This window comes from Neoarius graeffei, chromosome 13 (assembly GCF_027579695.1).
Source record: "Neoarius graeffei isolate fNeoGra1 chromosome 13, fNeoGra1.pri, whole genome shotgun sequence".
Taxonomy (NCBI): Eukaryota; Metazoa; Chordata; class Actinopteri; order Siluriformes; family Ariidae; genus Neoarius; species Neoarius graeffei.
The window spans coordinates 34,840,425-34,864,564 of NC_083581.1; the positions used below are offsets into that span (position 1 = coordinate 34,840,425).

General features: G+C 42.6%; 1 protein-coding gene across 1 annotated transcript; it reads right to left on the reverse strand.

Annotated features, from left to right (window-relative positions):
- Window positions 1-1,085: 1,085 nt before the first annotated feature.
- On the reverse strand, window positions 1,086-16,927 carry LOC132896641 (steroid 17-alpha-hydroxylase/17,20 lyase). The gene is made up of 8 exons (XM_060937625.1): window positions 16,589-16,927; window positions 13,736-13,874; window positions 5,681-5,910; window positions 5,341-5,427; window positions 3,176-3,358; window positions 2,920-3,089; window positions 1,534-1,637; window positions 1,086-1,330 (listed from the first exon to the last, which is right to left on the reverse strand). The coding sequence occupies exons 1-8, from the start codon at window positions 16,925-16,927 to the stop codon at window positions 1,086-1,088; spliced, it is 1,497 nt and encodes a 498-aa protein (XP_060793608.1).
- Between the last annotated feature and the right edge of the window lie 7,213 nt (window positions 16,928-24,140).

Below are 24,140 nucleotides of genomic sequence, written 5' to 3' on the forward strand. Positions count from 1 at the left end.
GCACCTAGAGATAATGAGATGAATTTCTATTCCAATTTTGGTCATTTCTTACATCATCCGATATCTGATATTTCTCCAGAATTCAATCTACCAGTTTTTTTTCCCTGATATCTCTAGAAATGTTGTTTTAACGCTTTATTTTATGGCTTCTGCATTATTGGGTCAATTAATACAACACTTTAGATTTTCAAACATTAGTTTTCCAACAAAAAAATGTAATGGTACAAAAAAAAATTGCTGGAAATAAAATAATATTACACAACAGAAAAAAAAAAATTAAAGGTCCTGACTGCAAAGTCATCTAAAATTTTTTATTTTTTTTAATGTCCCGCAAGAACAATATCATGCAGATGAGATGTGATCATTTTGATGTGCTGAGGATCGCTTTTCTCCATTTTAGGGACCGTTTCCCTCCCTCTTGAGTAGTATGGCCCTACGGAAATAGCTGAAATAAAGGAGCTTGAACTAATTAGCATAATTATGGAACTGGGTCACACTAAGATGTTGACGTGCGGAAAACATCGTGACTCTGCATCAAGCTCATCGAGTTTTGAGTCGCAGGGATGTAATTTGTGGTTTCCATCGCTTTTCTGGTGCGCTTTCTAGCTGATTTGCTTTCATATTTTCCTTTTCTTTTCTGCTGGCGTTTAACTGGCGGGAAAGCGGAATCCGCCATGTTTGTCCATGCTGACTTGTTTTGGTTAAAAGTAGCTCAAACACGCCCCACGGTGGTCACGTGATATTGTTGCTCACTTGCTTTGGCAATCTCCGGAATCATAAAATGTGGGACGCTTTTTATCTCGGCAAAACATTTACACATCAGGTACACGGTGTGTGCAGGAGTGAAACATCTCGAAACTCCAACAGCTATAGACATAGAACATTTTGCCCAGAATTCAACTTTGCAGTCAGAACTGTTAAGGCCTTCAGATTTTATCTGTAAGTTATACTGACTTGTTAAAAGGATTGCTGTTAGCCTTACATTTTTTCATTGATGTTTTCATCTTGTGGCATACTGAATGAACAGGCTGGACTTAGAATTAATGTTAATGTTGTTAATATTGTTATATTGTCACTGGCTATGCTCAGTGACGCAGTTTTACTGTGACTGTGTAGCGTTGTGGTTGAAGCACGACTCCAGAGCGCCCCCTCAGGTCAGGCAGGGAAGTGCCACCGGGGACACTGAAATGGAACCTCTGCAGAAGACAGCTGAGGAACAGGAAGAGTTCAATCCGGGCCAACGATTCACCCACACACACTCTGGGCCCCGCCCCAAAGGGAAGGTAACTGGGTGGAGTTATCCTCTTACCCATACCATCCAGGAATCTGTCTGTAATTGGGGAAGGAGAAAAGAAGAGGGAATTAATATGCTATAAATACAGTATATGTCATACTTTTGAAAGCAGCAATGGAGTATTTTGAGGAGTTTTCCTCATGTAAGATCCCATACTGCTGGATTCAGTATAATAAACTGTTGTGGTTTTAATATTTAGTAATGTGTTTGTGGTGTAACAGTGTGTGAGAGGTGTGTACCTGGCCTGAATTGGTCAGGTTTTTCCCAGTGTTTGGGGTCATGGTGGATTGCCCAGATGTTCACCAAGACTCTTGTTCCCTTCGGAACATCATGACCTCCTAAACTGTAAAGAGCAAGAGATTTGGCTGTCTCAGGGGAGATGTGAAGATAATGTTTCACCTGGAAGAACAGAATATCACAGCAAAATATCTCTTTCGGGCGGCATGGTGGTGTAGTGGTTAGCGCTGTCGCCTCACAGCAAGAAGGTCCGGGTTCGAGCCCCGTGGCCAGCGAGGGCCTTTCTGTGCGGAGTTTGCATGTTCTCCCCGTGTCCGCGTGGGTTTCCTCCGGGTGCTCCGGTTTCCCCCACAGTCCAAAGACATGCAGGTTAGGTTAACTGGTGACTCCAAATTGACCGTAGGTGTGAATGTGAGTGTGAATGGTTGTCTGTGTCTATGTGTCAGCCCTGTGATGACCTGGCGACTTGTCCAGGGTGTACCCTGCCTTTCGCCCGTAGTCAGCTGGGATAGGCTCCAGCTTGCCTGCGACCCTGTAGAACAGGATAAAGCAGCTAGAGATAATGAGATGAGATGAAATATCTCTTTTCTACAATAGCAAATGTTCTCAACATCTATTCCATCCATCCATTATCTGTAACCACTTATCCTGTACAGGGTCGCAGGCAAGCTGGAGCCTATCCCAGCTGACTATGGGCGAGAGGTGGGGTACACCTTGGACAAGTCACCAGGTCATCTCATACAGTAGAGGCAAACAACCATTCACACTCACATCTATGGTCAATTTAGAGCCACCAATTAACCTAACCTGCATGTCTTTGGACTGTGGAGGAAACCAGAGCACTCGGAGGAAACCCACGCAGACACGGGGAGAACATGCAAACTCCACACAGAAAGGCCCTCGCCGGCCACTGGGCTCAAACCCAGAACCTCCTTGCTGTGAGGCGACAATGCTAACCACTGCACCACCATGCCACCCCGTTCTCAACATCTAGCAAATGATAATCTCAAACTGTTTGCATACAACATTGTAAAAAGTCTAATCAATTAAATAATATAATTTATAGCTCTGTATTATTGCAAACAAGGCAAAAAACATACATATGAAAATCAATCCCACAATTTTTCAGGAAAAGCCAGTATCCAGTAATTTCCTCGAAACAACCAAAGCTTTACAGGATCCGCCACAACAAACATACTGGGAAAGTATGGGAAAGTAAACTGGGAAAGTAAAATTTAGCTCTGTTATATAACTGTATGTCATTTTACTTTTAATGTTGGTGGTTGGATTTGCATTCCTGTCTTATCTGTATCTGTGCATCACCATGGCGACCAGAAGTTTTTCCTTTTTGGTGGCACAAGTGATCTCTGCGGCATTGCCATGGTTACCTGGTGTCGTGCATAGCAACATGGGGGATGAGGATAGGACTGGCAGGGCGAATTCTCATAACCTCACACAACACGCTCTCCAGGAATGGCAGACTGGTCCTGTCACTCAAAGAAGGGTGTCGATTCCTGCCCACACACTCGTCCAACTCGGTGTGAAGATGTTCTTGCACCTTCAGCAGGACAGTAAGAATGCAGTGGCCTTAGGATAAACATTTACACATTGCGCTTGTAAGCTGTGTGCATGTGCATTTTATACTTCTGGATAGTGTAGTAAGAACGCTATAGTCCAGAGTAATGTGGTAGATGTGGTCTCCACTCCAGCTCCAAATGCTTCAGCTGCTGTCATCAAAATGTGATCATCTGTGACACCGCCTTCACCACCTGACCCACTCAGGAGAGCATCTAGGAGGTCTCGTGGTTCCCCAGGTGTAAGGGTCAACTGCCAGGATTAATACAATTGAATTTAAGACATATGCATCCTAAATATGGTTTGTGCTTGGATACCAGAAAAAAGTTACATTTCTAATAAAAACTTTAAACAAGCTAGCAGAAATCTGCGGGGTCCAATCAGATTTGCAAACAGCGCCCATAAACAGCCAGTTCTTGCCAAGTTACACAGAACATTAAGAGACCACACCCTTATCAAAAAGAAGTATACTTCAAGTTCATTTTAGTAAATATACTTAAGTAAAGTATATTTCCTTAAGTATACTTTTGTGTACCAAGTATAGTGATATCAATGTACTTACAGTATATTCGTAAGTAAACTAATCTAATACTTCTTGGGACTAAAGTGGCCCACTTTTATTTTATAAAAAGTATACTTTAAGTCTAAGAGAAGTAAATTTTGAGTATACAACTAGTATTTTTTTAAAACTTTGTACTGCAAGTATATTACAAGTAAACTTATATACTAATAGTTTACTAGTTCGATACTTGTAGTCCATTCTAGTTTACAAAAGCATACTTCATAGTATACTGGAGTTTACTTGTTTTATACTTCTAATCCACTTTTTAGTTTCCTAAAGTATACTTTGTAGTATACTGGAAATATACTATTGGTTTACTCGTTACACACTTCTAGTACACTTTTTAGTTTATAAAAGTATACTTTATAGTATACTGGAAATACTGGTTATATACTGGTTATATAAATCTAGTCCACTTTTTAGTTTTGAAGTATACTGCAATTACCCTTCTAGGTATACTATTAGTTTTCTAGCCCTAACCCTTACCTCATGCACACTACCAGTAGACAACTTAAGTGTTTTGTACCTTAAGTTACAATGAAGTTATAAAGATCAGAATTTATAAAATAACAACAGATACTCAGGATTAAGAACATATTCATTTTCTTTAAAAATCAAAATTTAAAGCAGCATTGTATTAAATGCCAAAGTATAAAAACATGGCAATGACAACTAAAATTGACATCCAAGCTCTAAAGAAAAAGAAATTAAAAAAAATTTTTGAATTATCCCACTCAGGAGAAATTAAAAAAAAAAAAAAAACTTATATGGAACCACAGACAAACCTAAGCGTCAGCAATGCTGAAGCACAACTACAGGGCAAGTACACTTAAACATAAGGCACAAATATTTTAATACTTTATTACACTTTTGTTAAGTATATCTTGATCAAAAGTTGAAGTTTAAGTATAAGCTTAATGTACTTAGACTTTTCTGTATACTTTTCAGTATAAACCAAGTATATTTATGTATAACTTAAGTATATCTCTGATAAGTAAATAAAAAGTAAACTGAAAGCATACTCTATCATTTTTAGTTTAAAAGAAGTATAATAGAAGCATACTTGAATAAACTTCTTTTTTTTTGTAAGGGTAGGTAAACCTTATGTTGAATATACTCTTCTTGTTTCCAGATGTTATCGCAATTCTAACCCTGTGAACTGTTTTAATGTCTGAGGAGGTAAATAAATATACATCAGTCATCACATTTAGCTGGATCGATTGTTGCTAATGAAAGACAAACATGGAGGCCATAAATTTATCACCCTAGGCCTTCTCGAAGGCCATTGCTAGCTTAATGGTTCCACTATTGTTTTTTGCCCACGTTGTAGAGGTTGGAAAAGATAGAAATTCCTAGTTCCAACTTCCCAGTTAAGTTGAGCACAGCACCAGTAATCATTAGAAATCTTACAGATTGGTGCAAGGATGCAGTAAACCAAATTTCAGCTAGATTGGTCTTGCAGTTTTTTAGAAGCAGCTGTTTAATGGATGACCACATCCCAAACTTTGTAGACTTCCACAGAATCTTGCCCTGAAAATGCCTTTCAAGTTTCATGCAAACTCATGAATTACAGCTGTTCGAATAACGTAGGCTTGTAGGAGGGAAATGTCTAACAGTCGAGAAAAAAACATCTCTAATTACTTAAATGTGTGGGTGACAATTTGTGCTTTACCTTGTGCTCTTCTAGTTTTGTGGTCAGTAATTTGTCTCTGATATACACACACTCTCTCAGCCTGGCCAAGTCTTTGTTGGGAAAAATCTGTGAAAGTATGTACAAAATGTACATTTTGATAGCACTTTAATATATTCAACATATACAAAGGATGTCAATGGCAAAAAAATAGTCCAGAAAATACAATTACATAAAAACCTAAAATAAAAAGTCCTGATTTTTGTCAGAAAAAAATGTTTTAAAAACAGCTCCACTAATTTCCCCAAAGAGCTCTATATTCAAGTGAGTTAAACGTAAATGCTATAGGTGTGTGACTTTGATGACAGTTTTAGCTCCGAACCTGTAACCAAGGAAAAATATCCACCAGGCTTCCACGTGCGATCGTCTGGACAATACCGTCATTATAGTCTATGACCTGCTGGAGCTCGGGGTCGTGGGGGTCATAGGTCGACCCGAAAACCAGTCTGCACACCACATTGGTGACGGCTCTCATAAGGATTGGAGCCATATCCACAGACTGCCCCCTGCAGGCCTGCAGGTCCGAGCACAGGGTATCTGCAGCATCTAATACTGCAAACACAAAAACACATGTATAAAGCTAATGTACAGCTGAGGGGAACCGTCAGGGCCTTCTAGGCCTTCAGACAAGGCCCAAACATTTCAAATGTTATCTTTAATTTCTTTCATAATTTAATTATAATTATTCTCTTCTAATTTTAATTTGGCCTCATTTTCTATCAACTTTGCTTCAGAAATGAAAGGGTTACTGTCCAGAAAACAGTAAAATATAGTTATCCAATTAATTTTTTTGTTTGTTGTCTCTAGGCGGAGAAGAGTTTAGAGCTGGCTCACTCATTAGGACTTCATTGCCAGGACAGAAGGCTATGGCAGTGTATGTTTATGTAGGAAGTGACAGATGAATTAACCAATCAGATATTGATTTATAGTGGGAGGGACCATAAATTTATCACCCTAGGCCTTCTCAAAGGCCAGTGCTAGCTTAATGGTTCCACTATTGTTTCTGATGGGGCATTAGTTAGTGTAACACACCTGTGGACATTATAGTGCTTGGGAAGTCTGGAAAGGGGTAAACTGGCTTCATGAATCCTGCATGGACAATATTCATTAATACAGTTGTGACAGCTCCTATGTATGGGCGGAGCACAGAAGATGGCAGGACAGAGTTCAGGTTGGTAAAGCGGGTTTTTATTGCCACACTTTTCAGTGAACATACACACACACTCAACCGGCGTCTGGTTCGGGGAAGAGCTCCCTCTGCTCTCACTCTCCCTCCTTAAGTAGGGCGCGGTCACTGGGAAGACATACAAACAGGTTAATTGCTCTCAGGTGTAGTGATTCTGCCACTTACCTTCCCTGACTCCACCCTCCTGTCACAGACCGGTGCTTGACCATGCCCCCGCTGCCACATACCCCCACCGCCCGACTCAGGCCGGGCGACTGTCCGGCCTGCAGCCGACTCCCCCCCCCCCCCTTGACGGGAGAGGAAGTCCGCCACTACCATCTGTGCCCCCGGCCTGTGGACCACCTTGAAATTAAAGGGTTGGAGTGCCAGATACCAATGGGTGATCTGCGCGTTGGCATCCTTCATGCGGTGGAGCCACTGGAGGGGCGCGTGGTCCAAACAGAGGGTGAAAGGGCACCCCAGCAGGTAGTACCGGTGGGCGAGGACCACCCACTTGATGGCCAGACACTCTTTCTCTATGGTGCTGTAGCGCCCCTCACGCACTGACAGCTTCCTGCTGATGTACAGGACAGGGCGGTCCTCCTCCTCCACCTCCTGGGACAAAACTGCCCCCAGCCCTCTGTCCGACGCATCGGTCTACAACATAAAGGGGAGAGAAAAGTCAGGGGAGTGTAAAAGTGGCCCCCCACACAGTGCAGCCTTTACCTCAGAAAAAGCCCGCTGGCATTGCTCCATCCACTGGATCGGATCTGGTGCCCCCTTTTTAGTGAGATCAGTCAGCGGGCTGGTGACGTCCAAATAATTAGGTATAAACCTACGATAATAGCCAGCCAGCCCCAGGAACTGTCTCACCCCCTTTTTGGTCTTGGGCCTCGGACAGGCCGCAATTGCTGTGGTCTTGTTAATTTGGGGACGCACCTGCCCGTTGCCCAAGTGGAAGCCCAGATACCGTACTTCCACCCACCCAATCGCACACTTCTTCGGGTTGGCTGTGAGGCCCGCTCACCTCAGCGACCTAAGTACAGCCCTTAGATGTTCAAGGTGCCTCGGCCAGTCATTACTATATATGATGATGTCGTCAAGGTAGGCGGCCACATAGGTGGCATGGGGGCGGAGGAACCTGTCCATCAGTTGCTGAAATGTAGCGGGCGCCCCAAACAGAAGTGTGACGAATTGGTGTAAACCAAACAGTGTGGAAAAGGCAGTTTTTTCTCGGGATAGTGGAGTCAAGGGGATCTGCCAATATCCCTTCGTCAAATCCAGTGTCGAATAAAAGCGAGCCGTGCCAAGTCAATCGAGCAACTCATCAATACGAGGCATTGGGTACGCGTCGAATTTAGACACCGCGTTGACTTTTTTCTATAGTCCACACAGAACCGGACCGATCCGTCGGCCTTGGGTACCAAGACCACTGGGCTGCTCCAGTCACTGTGGGACTCCTCGATGATGCCCATTTCGAGCATGGTCTCAAGTTGTTCCCGAACCACCTTTTTTTTGTGTTCGGGTAGCCTGTAAGGGCGGCTACGCACTACCACCCCCGGGGGCATCTCTATGTGGTGTTCTATGAGGTTAGTGCGACCGGGCAGGGGTGAGAACACATCCGAAAACTCGGTCTGCAACCAGGCGACCTCTGTGAGTTGGGTCGGGGAGAGGTGGTCTTCACAGGGGACCAGAGAGGTACGTGATGCTAATGCCCCTTTTTGAACCTCCGGCCCCAGCTCCGCCTTCTCCGGAACCACCAACGCCACGGGGACCTCCTCATTCCAGAGTTTAAGCAGATTGAGGTGTTAAATCTGTAGCGCCCCACCCCTGTCCGTTCGCCTCACCTCATAGTCGACGTCCCCGACTCGCCGTGTGACCTCAAAGGGTCCTTGCCACTTGGCGATCAATTTGGAGCTCAACGTGAGCAACAGTACGAGTACCTTATCTCCCGGTGTGAACTCCCTAAGGCGCGTACCCTTGTTGTACAGGGGCTTACCGTTCTTGGGCCTGCCGCAAAATCCCCTGGGTTAGGTGGGTGAGGGTGTGGAGTTTTGCGCGCAGGTCCATAACGTATTGAATTTCATTTTTGCTTTGTGAAGGTCCCTCCTCCCAATTTTCCCGCAGCACATCTAGAATGCCGCGCGGCTTACGCCCATATAATAATTCGAACAGGGAGAACCCCGTGGAGGCTTGGGGGACCTCTCGCACTGAAAACAGCAAGGGCTCAAGCCACTTATTCCAATTACGTGCGTCCTCACTTACAAATTTTTTAATTATATTCTTGAGGGTGCGATTGAACCGTTCCACTAAACCGTCCGTTTGTGGGTGATACACGCTGGTGCAGATTGGCTTAATCCCCAATAACCCATACAATTCGCGCAGTGTCCGTGACATAAACGTGGTGCCTTGATCAGTTATAATCTCTTTCGGGATTCCATCTCTGGAGATAATGCGGAAGAGTGCCTCCGCAATACTACGTGCTGAGATATTGCGCAGAGGCACTGCTTCCGGGAATCGCGTTGCATAGTCCACCAGAACTAATATAAAGCGGTACCCTCGTGCTGACCGATCTAATGGCCCGACGAGATCCATCCCAACTCTTTCAAACGGGGTCTCGATTAATGGAAGAGGGTGCAAAGGCGCTTTTGGAATGGCCACTGGATTCACTAACTGGCATTCGCGGCACGCCGTACACCACCTACGGACATCCCCGCGAATCCCCAGCCAATAGAATTGGGCCATTATTCGGGCTAGTGTCTTATCCTGCCCTAGGTGTCCAACCATGGGATTAAAGTGAGCCGCCTGGAATACCAATTCCCGGCGGCTCTTTGGAATTAAAAGCTGCATGACTCGCTCTTTAGTTTGAGTGTCCTGCGTCACTCGGTATAACCTATCCTTCATAATCGCGAATAGGGGAAGGACGGGGTGGCGTTCGGCTGGAGCGTTTGACCATCGATTACTCCCACTTGGTCAAACGCATGTCGCAGAGTCTCGTCTCGCGACTGCTCTAATGGGAAATCCGCGAGGGATTCCCCAATAGAGAGAGGAGGGGCCGGCGGCTCCTCATTCTGACGCGGAGATGACGTAGACGGCTCTGTGACAGCTGCTCCCGCCAAAGCGACACCGGGACCTCCCCCTGTTAAATGGCAGGACCTACTCTCTACTAAGCGTGTCATTAAACCCTGAAATCCCAGCCAATCAGTCCCCAAAATTAAAGAGTGGGTAAGGCGAGGATTAACCGCCGCCTTCACTATAAATTTTTCCCCTCGGAAAAAAATGTGGACTGACACCAATGGGTAGCTGTGAACATCCCCGTGCACACACAACACCTTCACCCCCTGTGCACCCCCCAATGCCTCGTGTTGCACCAGGCTTTGGTGAATTGAGGTCTGATTACAACCAGAATCCACCAACACCTGATATGTATCCCCTTGGATACTCACCGGTATGCGATACGCACTGGCCCGATCGAGGGTGGCTTCTGGCACGTCAGGGATCCAAACCACCGCGCCCACCTCCCTTGCCATGCACTGCTGTTGGAGGTGGCCCGGTTCCCCGCAGCGCCAGCAAACCAATCCGGGCTTCCTCTCTGCACCGGTGTTCTGGGGCTCAATCACCTGAGGGGGGGGGGAGAGACAGACACAGAAGGGCGAAACGGGAGGGCACCGCGGGTGCGGTGGGCCGGCTGGGGTGGTGCCGGCCCCCGCCTCTGCGGTGGGGGGATGGGGCGAGGACAGGACACAGAAGGAGGGGGAGAGAAAGAGAGAGAGAAGAGGAGAGAAGAGAAGAGACTGTCTGCTGTCCTGCCACCGGAACAGCCGCCAAATGGTCCTCCGCCAGCTTGATGGCCTGATCCAGCGACGCCGGGCGGTGGCACTGGACCCACTCCGCGGTTCCTGTGGGCAAGCGTGTGACGAACTGCTCCAGCACCACCTGATCGACGATCTCCTCGGCGTCGCGGTTGTTGGCCCTCAGCCACCGCCAGCAGGCGTCCCAGATTTGCTGGCCAAACGTGAACGGGCGGCCGACTTCCTCCAAGCGCAGAGCGCGGAAGTGCTGGTGCTGCTGTTCGGCGGTGCGCCCCACACGCTGGAGGATGGCCCAGCGAAGGTCTGCGTAGGCCAGCCGGCAGTTGGCGGGGAGCTGTAGCAAGGCCAGCTGCGCCTCCCCCTTTAGCAGGGGAAGGAGGCGCGCCGCGCGCTGATCCATCGGCCACCCCGAGGTCTCCGCGACTTGCTCAAAGAGCGTGATGAAAGCCTCGGGGTCATCCTGCGGGCCCATCTTTGTCAGGGTGAGGGGGGATGGGCCCGCGGTGGAAGCGTCGATTGTCCCCGCCGACGCGAGGAGGTGCCGGAACGCCTGTTGGTCCTCTTGCTGGGCCAACACCAGGGCCTCGAAGCGCTGCTCCTGCTCCTTACGGAGTGTGACGAGCGCCTGGTGCTGGCTTTGCTGGGCCGTGGCGAGGGCGTGGACCAGGTCGGCGAACGGGGAAGACTCCATGGGGCGGTTCAGCATTCTGTGCTCCAGATCCCAGGTTTCAGCACCACTGTGACAGCTCCTATGTATGGGCGGAGCACAGAAGACGGCAGGACAGAGTTCAGGTTGGTAAAGCGGGTTTTTATTGTCACACTTTTCAGTGAACATATACACACACTCAACCAGCGTCTGGTTCAGGGAAGAGCTCCCTCTGCTCTCGCTCTCCCTCCTTAAGTAGGGCACGGTCACTGGGAAGACACACAAACAGGTTAATTGCTCTCAGGTGTAGTGATTCTGCCACTTACCTTCCCTGACTCCGCCCTCCTGTCACAGACCAGCGCTTGACCACGCCCCCGCTGCCACAACAGTATATATATATTTTTATTTTTCCCCAAGATATGATGTTTACTTTTTGATGTAATAATGTTTTGTCACACATCCACTGTTTGTATCGGATCAAATATGTAAATTAGCGTCATAAAATTCCATGTGAAAAGTCAAGTGTTTATCTGAGTAGCCATTTGGCCGGGTGCTCACTGGTGTATTATGTTGTAGGGATGCCAGAATTCTTTCCCCTGTCTCCATGTGTTGATAGCCCTATCATTCATTGTTTTCCAGGTATGTTTGCCTGACTATGTTAAGAAAACTCTTAAGATCTGGCCAATATTTTATTCATTACTGTATGGTTTATTTAATTTATTGTACATTGTAAACTACACTAGAGTAGTGGCTACAATTATCGACACCTTAATGATCTTTTGGCCACTGCAAAAGTAGAAAAGACTTTCAATACATAAATTGTGCATGAATAATTACTCAAACTTCCACTGGAAAAAAAAGGAGTTGATTCCTGATTACTTAGAGTGTCAGATCACGTGACACCATCCCACAATTATTGACACCTTTGTCCACAGTTATCTACACCGTTCCAATATTATCAACATCCAGATGATCATTTATAAAAAAAATAATAATCGGTATGTGGTATTAAGTTAACAAAATAGTTTTTATTTAAAATTTGTTTTACATAGACTTATATTCAGTACAAAATATATTTTATATAAATATATGGATGTCGGTGCTGACATAAATGAGGAAGTCATTCTAATGTTTGTAAACAAATGAACTGATAATGTTTGATTATGATAATGTTCCACTTTCTACCCACTTTCTAAGTATTTTCATAGATCACATTTTGTTAATCATTCGTTGTTGTTTGTATTAATTTCTAGTTTTGTAGTTTAACAAGAAATGCCAACAGGCAATTGATATTGTAACCACATGAAAATCCAGGTCAAAGGTTGCATGTCATTCCTCGAACCAAAATATAAAATGTCTACTGATATTGTAATATGTGGTAGATATTTACAACAAACTGCAAAAAATAAAAATAAAAAATCTGAATGGAATAGAAAAATCTGAATATTTCAAGCATGTAATTTTTTATATGCTATGAATTTAATTCTGGTCTAATTCTATTTATTGCAATCGGATTCCAAATACTCCATAAACATTCCATTCTGTTATGAATCAGAAAAAAAATTATAAATCACAGCACTTTTATTTTTTTAAAGTACTTCATCTACTTCAGCAATGTTACACAAAGATCGATCCATGACAGTTGTAAATGTCACTTAATTCCACAGGGTGTCGATAATGGTGGACACCGGTGAAAGTGATCACTATTATCGACACCTCACGTGACTTCTCAAACACGCATTTAGATACAAAATGGCGACTGTCAAATGACAGAGTAGGTTTTGACAAGGAGATCATGAAATATCGGTGAATTTGATCAGTAAAAACATGTCCATGATCTTTCCACCATGCTTACCTGTGATGATAACGTCCAGGTTTTCCACAAATTGCTGATCGTGCTCAAAAAAATTCCATCTCAGGTAACGAGCTGCGTCATCAGACGACAAGATCAAAGGGTGAGGCGGGTCTTCTGGTTGATTAATTAACCAGTAATAACTGTTGTAACTGAAACTCACCTTTGTAAAATTGTTTTTTATTGGTAAATCTGAAAGTGTCGATAATTGTAGCCGCTGCTCTATATGATCAATATTAAGTGCACGACTATTAGAGTCTGTTTCATTGATTATTTTCCTGTCACCATTGACTTATTTTATTTATTTATATTATTTTATTTATTGATTTTATTTAACTGGCTCATCATGCTTTATTCCTTTCATAATACTGTACTATTAATGAATAAATGATCAATATATCGGGGCGGCACGGTGGTGTAGTGGTTAGCGCTGTCGCCTCACAGCAAGAAGGTCCTGGGTTCGAGCCCCGGGGCCGGCGAGGGCCTTTCTGTGTGGAGTTTGCATGTTCTCCCCGTGTCCGCGTGGGTTTCCTCTGGGTGCTCCGGTTTCCCCCACAGTCCAAAGACATGCAGGTTAGGTTGACTGGTGACTCTAAATTGACCGTAGGTGTGAATGTGAGTGTGAATGGTTGTCTGTGTCTATGTGTCAGCCCTGTGATGACCTGGCGACTTGTCCAGGGTGTACCCCGCCTTTCGCCCGTAGTCAGCTGGGATAGGCTCCAGCTTGCCTGCGACCCTGTAGAAGGATAAAGCGGCTAGAGATAATGAGATGAGATGAGATGAGATGATCAATATATCAATATTACAAGTGATGATTACATCCATGTGCCCTTATCTTCCCCCCCTTTGTGTGTGTGTGTGTGTGTGTGTGCGTGTGTGTGTGTGTGAGTGTGTGTTTCTACCAATGGTCTGGAGCTTGCTGGAGCCCTCCCCAAACAGTGCGAAGGAGGACTGCACTAGTCTGCGATGACTCCTCCACAGTGTGTTGTAGTCTGCAAACGCAATGTCTTTCCCTCCGCGAGTCAACATGTCAGTTGTAACCTTGACAAATTACAGAGGACAAGGTTTCAAAGGATGATCGAGCAGTGTGTGTGTTTGTGTTCGTGATGTTATATTTATGGAGAGAGGAGGGCAGTGTTTATTTGGTGGTGAAAAATGCAGAACTAAGGTCATTTTTGTATTTCACATTGGAAGTGTTCAAAGCAAGAAGGCCAAATGAAGATACTGAATGTATTCAGACTGGCACAGAACTGGTCAATGTCATCTAAACCAGAGATCTTGTTTGTCTATTGTGTAAAGTCTAATAGAAATAGTATTTTCAAATATTCGGCAATATAACAAATATAACAAACTCAGTAATACATACTTTATGACCTACATTATGTTTCATGTTTTTTTTCTGTACTATAAAGATCCATGTGCATCTAAAATGCATTCTCGTCTCAAGCTTGTGAACACTTTTTTTTTACAAAGATTGGATGCTGTGTAAAACGTAAATTAAAAACAGAATGCAATGATTTACAGATCCTGTCTTACCTATATTCAGTTGAGTACAATACAAAGACAAGATATTTACTGTCCAAACTGATAAACTGTATTGTTTTTTGTAAATATGTATGCATTAGGAATTTGAAGCCTGCAACACATTCCAAAAAAGTTGAGACAGGTGCATGTTTACCAATCTGTTACATCAGCTTTTCTTTAACAACACTCGGTAAGTGTTGGGGAACTGAGGACACTAACTGTTGAAGTTTTTAATGTGAAATTCTTTCCCATTCTTGTTTGATATATGACTTCAGTTGCTTAACAGTCCAGGGCCTCTGTTGTCGTATTTTATGCTTCATAATGTGGCACACATTTTCAGTGTAACTGGCAGGCCAGTTTAGCACCTGCACTCTTTTACTATTAAGCCACACTGTTGAAACACATGTGGTTTGGAATTGTCTTGCTGGAATAAGCAGGGCTGTCCCTGAAGAAGATGTTGTCTGCATGGTGGCATATTTTGCTCCAAAACCTGTATGTACCTTTCAGTATGTACCTTAATGATGCCTTCACAGATGTACAGGCTACCCATGCCATGGGCACTAACACACCCCCATACCATGCTGGATCAGATGGATGCTGGATTTTGAACTTTGTGCTGGTAACAATCTAGATGTTCCTTTTCCTCTTTAGCCCGGAGGACACAACGTCCATGATTTCCAAAAACAATTCAGAAAATGGACTCATTAGACCACAGCACACATTTCCACTTTGCGTTAGTCCATCTCAGATGAGCTCAGACCCAGACAATTTGGTGACATTTCTGGATGTTGTTAATATTTGGCTTTCACTTTGCATGGTAGATACAATGACAAACTGTGTTTATTGACAACGGTTTTCCAAAGTGTTCCTGAGTCCATGTAGTAATGTCCTTTATACAATCATGTGAATGAGAGTCCTGGGATAAGCCCGGGACAGTTTATTATTACAGCAGCAGTTCCCATCGGCGTCGCCAGGGGTATTTTACTGGGGCACGTGCCCCAGTATAGATCTGTAGTGCCCCAGTAAAAAAAATCCAGTGACGAAACGCTCTGAATTTTAAACTTGGGAATAGCTGCAATTTAATTAATTCATAACGTGGGGTAGGCTAACCGATGCGCGAAGAAGACCATCTACAATGCTTTTACATTGGTAGTTTTGGCTGGCCTCGCGCACACTAAGCAATGTGAAAAAAGTGTGCGCGTGACATGAGTAACATCTTGGTTGCTATGGGGACTGAGGCCCAACTTTATCTGTGTTTTTGTACTACAACTACACACAAACACACACACACACACACACACACACAGTGGTGCTTTTAGAGGCTTTTGGATTGTGTTTAGAGATGTTCAATGCTGAAAATGCGTGTGCTTACAAAGATATGTTTGGTGATTTAAAAGGTATCAAGTGTGAATACTGTTGGCCATTAAGTACTCTTGGTTGAGTTTAAAAACTCGGCGGTGTTGTATTGTATGTTAATATGTTCTTTTACAATATTACCAACAGTATAAGTATTACATTGCTATTATCACAAATGTTGCAAATATTCATACTGTTATTATTAAATGATTGACCTGGATTCAGTGTCCTCGTAATCATTTTGAGTTTTACAGCTCTAGTGACTAGTTTTAAGCAGGCCGTTTCTAAATATAAATATCAATATATAAATATATATTACATAAAATATAATATATATTACATAAAATGTAATATATATTATATAAAAAATATAAATATAAATATAGTGCAAAATTTTTAGCTCGCGCGCTTCGCGCGCTCGCATACATTTCCTGTGCCCCTTTTGTGCCCCAGTATGGTCTTGGGTCTAGTGACGCCCCTGGCAGTTCCTGAGTACTAACTTACAGTATCCAGGTGAGATTATTAACAGAAAAAAAAGTGATATTAGGCATAAACTGTTTTCAGGACATGAAATCTTTAGCATATTTCTATGGAGCCATCCACAGCTGCAGAAGGTGAGGTACAAGTCAAGAAAGCTTCAAGCTTTAAGAAGAGCTTCTTCCGTCTCTCATTAGGATCTGAGAGTGAACATTGTTCTATTTTATTTAGGAAACTTTTAACCAGCACTTTATCACTGAAAAAAAAAGTTAGTTATTGTGTATGGTATAATATCTCAAAACTCTCTTGTGCCAACACAAATGCGTCCCTAATAAAGTCATTTTGTGATCTGAAAAACAGCTCGAAGTGATATCCAAGCAGCAATAGTTTGTACTCACCATCTTGGGCCGTCCAGCGAAATCTTTGCCCCTGTGCAGCAGCACCTCTCTGGCCAGCGCCACCTCGCTCACCACCAGCGTGTAGTGCGGCCCCAAGTACAGACTGAAGAGCGGCCCGTGTCTGTTGGCCAGCTTGGAAAAGAGCAGATGTGGAGGAAGACACGAGCGCAGGTGTAGCAGGCTGCCTAGTACAGGCACACTTGGCAAACACGGCAGCGCTGTAACACCTCTGGAGGACTGGCGCCGTCCCAGCAGGCTTTTCAGCACAAACAGAAGCAATAAAGCAACAATGCAGTAGAGTGTTAGAGTCTCAGGGGAGAAAACTAGAGTGATGTCCATGATGAATGTGTGTATGTGTTGATCAAGTCACTGTTGGTGTATATGAAATGTGTGGTGAATGTGTGTATAGGTGTGTGGGAATGAAGAAACCAAGGCTCCAGCTCAGAGCATTTAAACTGGGAGGCAGGATATTCACAGTCTTCGTCAGAGATTAACGGTCATGGAGACCCAGAGGGTCATGGAAATGATAATAAACCAGCTGATGTGGTCATCATCTGCATCTCTCTATACCTATTTGGAAAAATCTGTGAACTATTCAGAGTAAAAAATGCTTTCTAATACATACAGTATACAAATACAAGATGTGTATATATACTCTATTAGTCAAAGACCAAGATACATACACACACACACACACACACACACACACACACACAGAGTTGTGGTCAGAAGTTTACATACAGTGACATGAATGTCATCTTGGATATGAAGGTCATGGCAATATTTGGGCTTTCAGTCATTTCTTTGAACTGTTCTTTTTCTGTGGCAGAATGTACAGCATACATCTTTAATTAAAAAAGCACTAGAATTTGGTGCACAAGTTTTAATTTTCTTTGGGTTTTCTGAAATCAACACAGGGTCAAAATTATACATACAGGGTCAAAAATGTACTTACGCTCACTTAGATGATTAATTCAGAGGTGCTGAAACTTCCAAAATGTCTCTTATCTTCCCAAGGCCAAGGTCTTTTAACTTCCTGTTAGTGATCATGATTGACTACAGCTGGTAGCTTCTCTGTGCCTTCGTAAAAAAGGGTTTGTTTACAGCACTCATTGGATTGACCAACACAGTAAAATGGGAAAGTCCAAGGAGCTCAGTGCAGATCTGAGAAAGAGGATCACAGATATACACAACTCCGGAATGTCTCTTGGAGCCATTTCTAAACAACTGCAAATTCCAAGATCAGTTCAAACAATTGTATCCAAGTTATTGTGAGGTGTCACTTTGCCAAGCCACTTTGCTTCAAGAAAACCCAAACTGTCACCCTCAGCTGAAAGGAAATTGGTTTGGATGGTCAGGAACAACCTGGAAACCACCATTGCACAGCCCTGCCATGAACTGGAAGCTGATGGATCATTGCACAAGGTGGATGGAATAAGGAAGAAGGAGGACTACCTCAGAATTCTTCAGCATAAACCATCAGAAACTTGAACACGACTTGGGACTTACAACAGGACAATGAACCCAAACCCACATCAGAGCTGGTTGTGGAGGATAAAGTAAGGTAACATTAAGCTTATAGACTGCTAATTGGCCTAGTGGTTAGCATGTCCGCCTCTCGATCGGGAGATCGGGAGTTCTACTCACTGTCAGGTCATACCAAAGACTATCATAAAAATGGTACCTACTGCTGTCTCGCAAGGCATGCTGCAATACAGATGTGAGTGGGGAATCAAACTCTCACTGTTACCAGAGGACTAGCCCCCCACTGTAACTCTAGCTATGTAATAGGTGAAAGGCCGAGGGCTACGAAACGGAGATCGGTGCCACCCTATGCTCCACATGGTGTGGGAAGGGACTTTGACTTTAACATTAAGCTTAAAACAAGTCCTGACTTCAACCCTATTGAAAATATATGGACCGTGCTTATAAGTCGAGTCCACCCCAAGAAAAAAAATTTATTGAATTCTACCAATTCTACCATGAAGAGTCGTGAAATATCCAATCAAAATTCTGCCAGAAGGTTGTTCATGGTGAACAAAAATGTTTGTTCAAGGTGAATCTTGTGAAGAGACATTTTACCCAAATATTAGGTGTGCTGTATGTATATTTTGACCCAGTATGAATAATTTTGACACTGTGTTGATTTCAGAAAACCCAAAGAAAATTAAAACTTGTGCACCAAATTCTAGTGGGTTTTTTTTAATTAAAGAGAATGCTGTACATTCTGCCACAGATAAAGAACAGTTCAAAGAAATGACTGAAAGCCCAAATATTGCCATGACATCCAAGATGACATTCATGTCACTGTATGTAAACTTCTGACAACAATTGTGTGTGTGTGTGTGTGTGTGTGTGTGTGTGTGTGTGTGTATATATATATATATATATATATATATATATATATATATATATATATATATATATAAACATCTCAAAAAAGGACAATAATCCATAATTCTATTCTATGAATCCATTTGCATATATATATATTTGCTCTATCAAGGGCGGCATGGTGGTGTAGTGGTTAGCGCTGTCACCTCACAGCAAGAAGGTCCGGGTTCGAGCCCCGTGGCCGGCGAGGGCCTTTCTGTGTGGAGTTTGCATGTTCTCCCCGTGTCGGCGTGGGTTTCCTCCGGGTGCTCCGGTTTCCCCCACAGTCCAAAGACATGCAGGTTAGGTTAACTGGTGACTCTAAATTGACTGTAGGTGTGAATGTGAGTGTGAATGGTTGTCTGTGTCTATGTGTCAGCCCTGTGATGACCTGGCAACTTGTCCAGGGTGTACCCTGCCTTTCGCCCGTAGTCAGCTGGGATAGGCTCCAGCTTGCCTGTGACCCTGTAGAACAGGATAAAGCGGCTACAGATAATGGATGGATGGATGGATATTTGCTCTATCAATTTTTTTAAATCTGAAACCGATTCTGAATCTGATCCATTACAGGCACATTGTGCATATCTGCTTTAAACCAATCATTCCAATGTGAGTGCACAAAGACTTTACACAAATAAAAAATTATATAAAGGGTTATAAAATGTAGAGATGTGGCAATTCAGTTTTTCCACAATTCAATTTGAATCACAATTCACATTTTTTGTCCTCTATTTTACAACCCCGATTCCAAAAAAGTTGGGACAAAGTACAAATTGTAAATAAAAACGAAATGCAATGATGTGGAAGTTTCAAAATTCCATATTTTATTCAGAATAGAACATAGATGACATATCAAATGTTTAAACTGAGAAAATGTATCATTTAAAGAGAAAAATTAGGTGATTTTAAATTTCATGACAACAACACATCTCAAAAAAGTTGGGACAAGGCCATGTTTACCACTGTGAGACATCCCCTTTTCTCTTTACAACAGTCTGTAAACGTCTGGGGACTGAGGAGACAAGTTGCTCAAGTTTAGGGATAGGAATGTTAACCCATTCTTGTCTAATGTAGGATTCTAGTTGCTCAACTGTCTTAGGTCTTTTTTTGTCGTATCTTCCATTTTATGATACGCCAAATGTTTTCTATGGGTGAAAGATCTGGACTGCAGGCTGGCCAGTTCAGTACCCGGACCCTTCTTCTACGCAGCCATGATGCTGTAATTGATGCAGTATGTGGTTTGGCATTGTCATGTTGGAAAATGCAAAGTCTTCCCTGAAAGAGACGTCGTCTGGATGGGAGCATATGTTGCTCTAGAACCTGGATATACCTTTCAGTATTGATGGTGTCTTTCCAGATGTGTAAGCTGCCCATGCCACACGCACTAATGCAACCCCATACCATCAGAGATGCAGGCTTCTGAACTGAGCGCTGATAACAACTCGGGTCGTCCTTCTCCTCTTTAATCCGAATGACACGGCGTCCCTGATTTCCATAAAGAACTTCAAATTTTGATTCGTCTGACCACAGAACAGTTTTCCACTTTGCCACAGTCCATTTTAAATGAGCCTTGGCCCAGAGAAGACGTCTGCGCTTCTGGATCATGTTTAGATATGGCTTCTTCTTTGAACTATAGAGTTTTAGCTGGCAACGGCAGATGGCACGGTGAATTGTGTTCACAGATAATGTTCTCTGGAAATATTCCTGAGCCCATTTTGTGATTTCCAATACAGAAGCATGCCTGTATGTGATGCAGTGCCGTCTAAGGGCCCGAAGATCACGGGCACCCTTTATGGTTTTCCGGCCTTGTCCCTTACGCACAGAGATTCTTCCAGATTCTCTGAATCTTTTGATGATATTATGCACTGTAGATGATGATATGTTCAAACTCTTTGCAATTTTACACTGTCAAACTCCTTTCTGATATTGCTCCACTATTTGTCAGCGCAGAATTAGGGGGATTGCTGACCCTCTTCCCATCTTTACTTCTGAGAGCCGCTGCCACTCCAAGATGCTCTTTTTATACCCAGTCATGTTAATGACCTATTGCCAATTGACCTAATGAGTTGCAATTTGGTCCTCCAGCTGTTCCTTTTTTGTACCTTTAACTTTTCCAGCCTCTTATTGCCCCGTCCCAACTTTTATTGAGATGATGTGTTGCTGTCATGAAATTTCAAATGAGCCAATATTTGGCATGAAATTTCAAAATGTCTCACTTTCGACACTTGATATGTTGTCTATGTTCTATTGTGAATACAATATCAGTTTTTGAGATTTGTAAATTATTGCATTCTGTTTTTATTTACAATTTGTACTTTGTCCCAAATTTTTTGGAATCGGGGTTGTATATGCTGATGCAAATCATTGTCAATATTCTGTTAACTGTCAGCCTACAAATGTAGAGCAATAAAAACCAAACAAGTCGTGTTGCCTTTGTAGTCTTTATTCAGACTCCAGTCACTCCAACTTTGAATGTAACTATGAATGTCTCACACTTTAGTCATTTTTGGCACATTTTAATTTTCAAACCGCAAAACACTAAGAAACAAAAAAAGCAATGAAAACTTCATGACTTTTGTCTCAATCTTTTAAAGCACAAAAATACAGTCACTTGTGTTAAAGTGAATATCACCTCTTGAGACACAACTTTCATTGTCCAGAGAGTGCAGAAGGCACTGAGATTGTAAGAAATGCCACCAAACTGGGCTTTTCAAAGCCGGTGGCTTCAGGAATTCCGAGTCGTCCACCATGTTCACAAAGCAATGTGTGATCTTGCAAGATTGCTATAGCAACCACAAACATGGCTGTGCCTACGTACAGCTCCGGATACCAAATCAAATTTTTAATATCAAAATTATGCCATTTGTCAAAATTTGTTATGCATCTAGTTATCGGGATGAACTTAGGTATTGTTAGTGAATCATCAGTGAATCATGATTATTAAATTTTAATCGATTTTTGAATCATAGATTGAAAAGGATCGATAGATCAGGGATTGATTAATCGTAACACCTCTAATAAAATCCCACTGCAATCCATAGAATAGATTCTTTCTTTCAGTTTTTTAATAACTTTTCCCATCCCATCTTCTCAGCCTTGAGAAATTTTCTTCCTTAAAGGTCTTTTTTTTGTAGCATGAAGATGTGTCCAGATGTTATTCCTCTTCATGGAAACGTGCACATATTGGAAGGTAAGAGAAAGGTATAGAATAACCTATATTTAATCTATGTTTTCTGCTTAATGAGTTTCATCTTTTTGAAATATCTTTTTTTTTGTCTTTCTGTCGCCTCTTCCTCCATCTGCTTCATATAAGAAACTCTTCAGTCTCTGGTGTGTGAACAGTGTGGAGTTTTGACGCATATTATGACTATAAATGCATTTGTGCCAGACTTTCTTAGTCAAGGTCATGTACATCTCCTAGCCAAGGACACACACACACACACACACACACACACACACACACACACACACACACTGTGGACAGATAGAAAAACAGATCTGTAAGATGAATGTTTCAGCTCTAAATATAACCAAGTGTGTGTCAGAGATACTCAGATAGCAAGGAGGACAGTGTCTCTTTATGCGCTCACATTCTTCTAGCAGCATGAAACTGAGCTATGATCAGCTTTTGTTGCTCTAAACTCTAATTCTGCCCATTAATGACTAATCTCAGATATAATATTCAAGATGGACCAGTGTTGAACCATACTTGCACCTTCATCTGGTTCACACAGAGCAAACTTGTTTGGCTATAGCTGCCAGAATAAGATATGGACCTGAAGCTATGTTACAAAATGAAATTCTTCAAAATCATTAAATATAGATGGTTGCATCATTTCTGGCCCAGAACCCAACTTTAAATGCAGCTGCATATCCACTCTAACAATAGCTAGAATATAAAAAATGACCCAATTTAGGTAAATTTGGAAACCAAGCAAGTTTTTAACCCAACTTGTCAGTAAAAATGATTACATCATTGGTCTGTAGACATCAGTGCTATCTAATAATCAAAGATAATGTTTCAAAGAAATGTGAGGTAATTTTTGAATAGAAGTAACGTTATCATTAATATCATTTAGCAGCTCAAAATTTTGTTAACTATAAATATAAATTATGTAAGAACAGACTCTAATCTGGGTGGCATGGTGGTGTAGTGGTTAGCGCTGTCACCTCACAGCAAGAAGGTCCGGGTTCGAGCCCCGTAGCCGGCGAGGGCCTTTCTGTGTGGAGTTTGCATGTTGTCCACGTGGGTTTCCTCTGGATGCTCCGGTTTCCCCCACAGTCCAAAGACATGCAGGTTAGGTTAACTGGTGACTCTAAATTGAGCGTAGGTGTGAATGTGAGTGTGAATGGTTGTCTGTGTCTATGTGTCAGCCCTGTGATGACCTGGCGACTTGTCCAGGGTGTACCCCGCCTTTCGCCCGTAGTCAGCTGGGATAGGCTCCGGCTTGCCTGCGACCCTGTAGAACAGGATAAAGTGGCTAGAGATAATGAGATGAGACTCTAATCTTTAAAAGTTGTAAAACTCTTTTTAGAATGTGCATGTCCCACAAATGATTTGCCATCATTGCCATAACAGTCCTTTATTTCTCTAAACTCAACAATATTTTATGTGGTTTATCACCTAAAATTAGTATCTTTCAATGTATTTTAAAAATAGTGGGTTATTTATACAACTTAGTTACTGGGTTTAGCTTGTTGGATAAGGTAGTTGGGTTCATGTTACTCAAAGTGGATTGATAATGGATAACTCTACATGCTGGCATGTGAATGTGGACCTGAAAGGGAATGGGCACACTGCTATGGAAGCGTATTGCTGCCACACTAAAAAAAAAATTAGCTTAGTATCAAGTAATTACGTGAAAACTTTGTTATAACAATATCTTATCACGTTTTTACAATATATTTATCATGTAATAACATGATATTATCACATAACTTCATGATATGAAATTATCACGTTATTTCATGATAAATTATCACGTTATTTCATGATATTTTCATGTAATAACGTGAAAACACCTTATCAAGAAATAACGTGAAAGTATGGTTTAACGTCATAGACTAGGCTACTTCCATTAAAAGCAGACATCCTAGCCTAACCTACTGTATAACTTTGGTCGAGCAAAAACATGGCTGAATCCTGAATGACTCAGTTTTGTATAAATAGGGGACTACT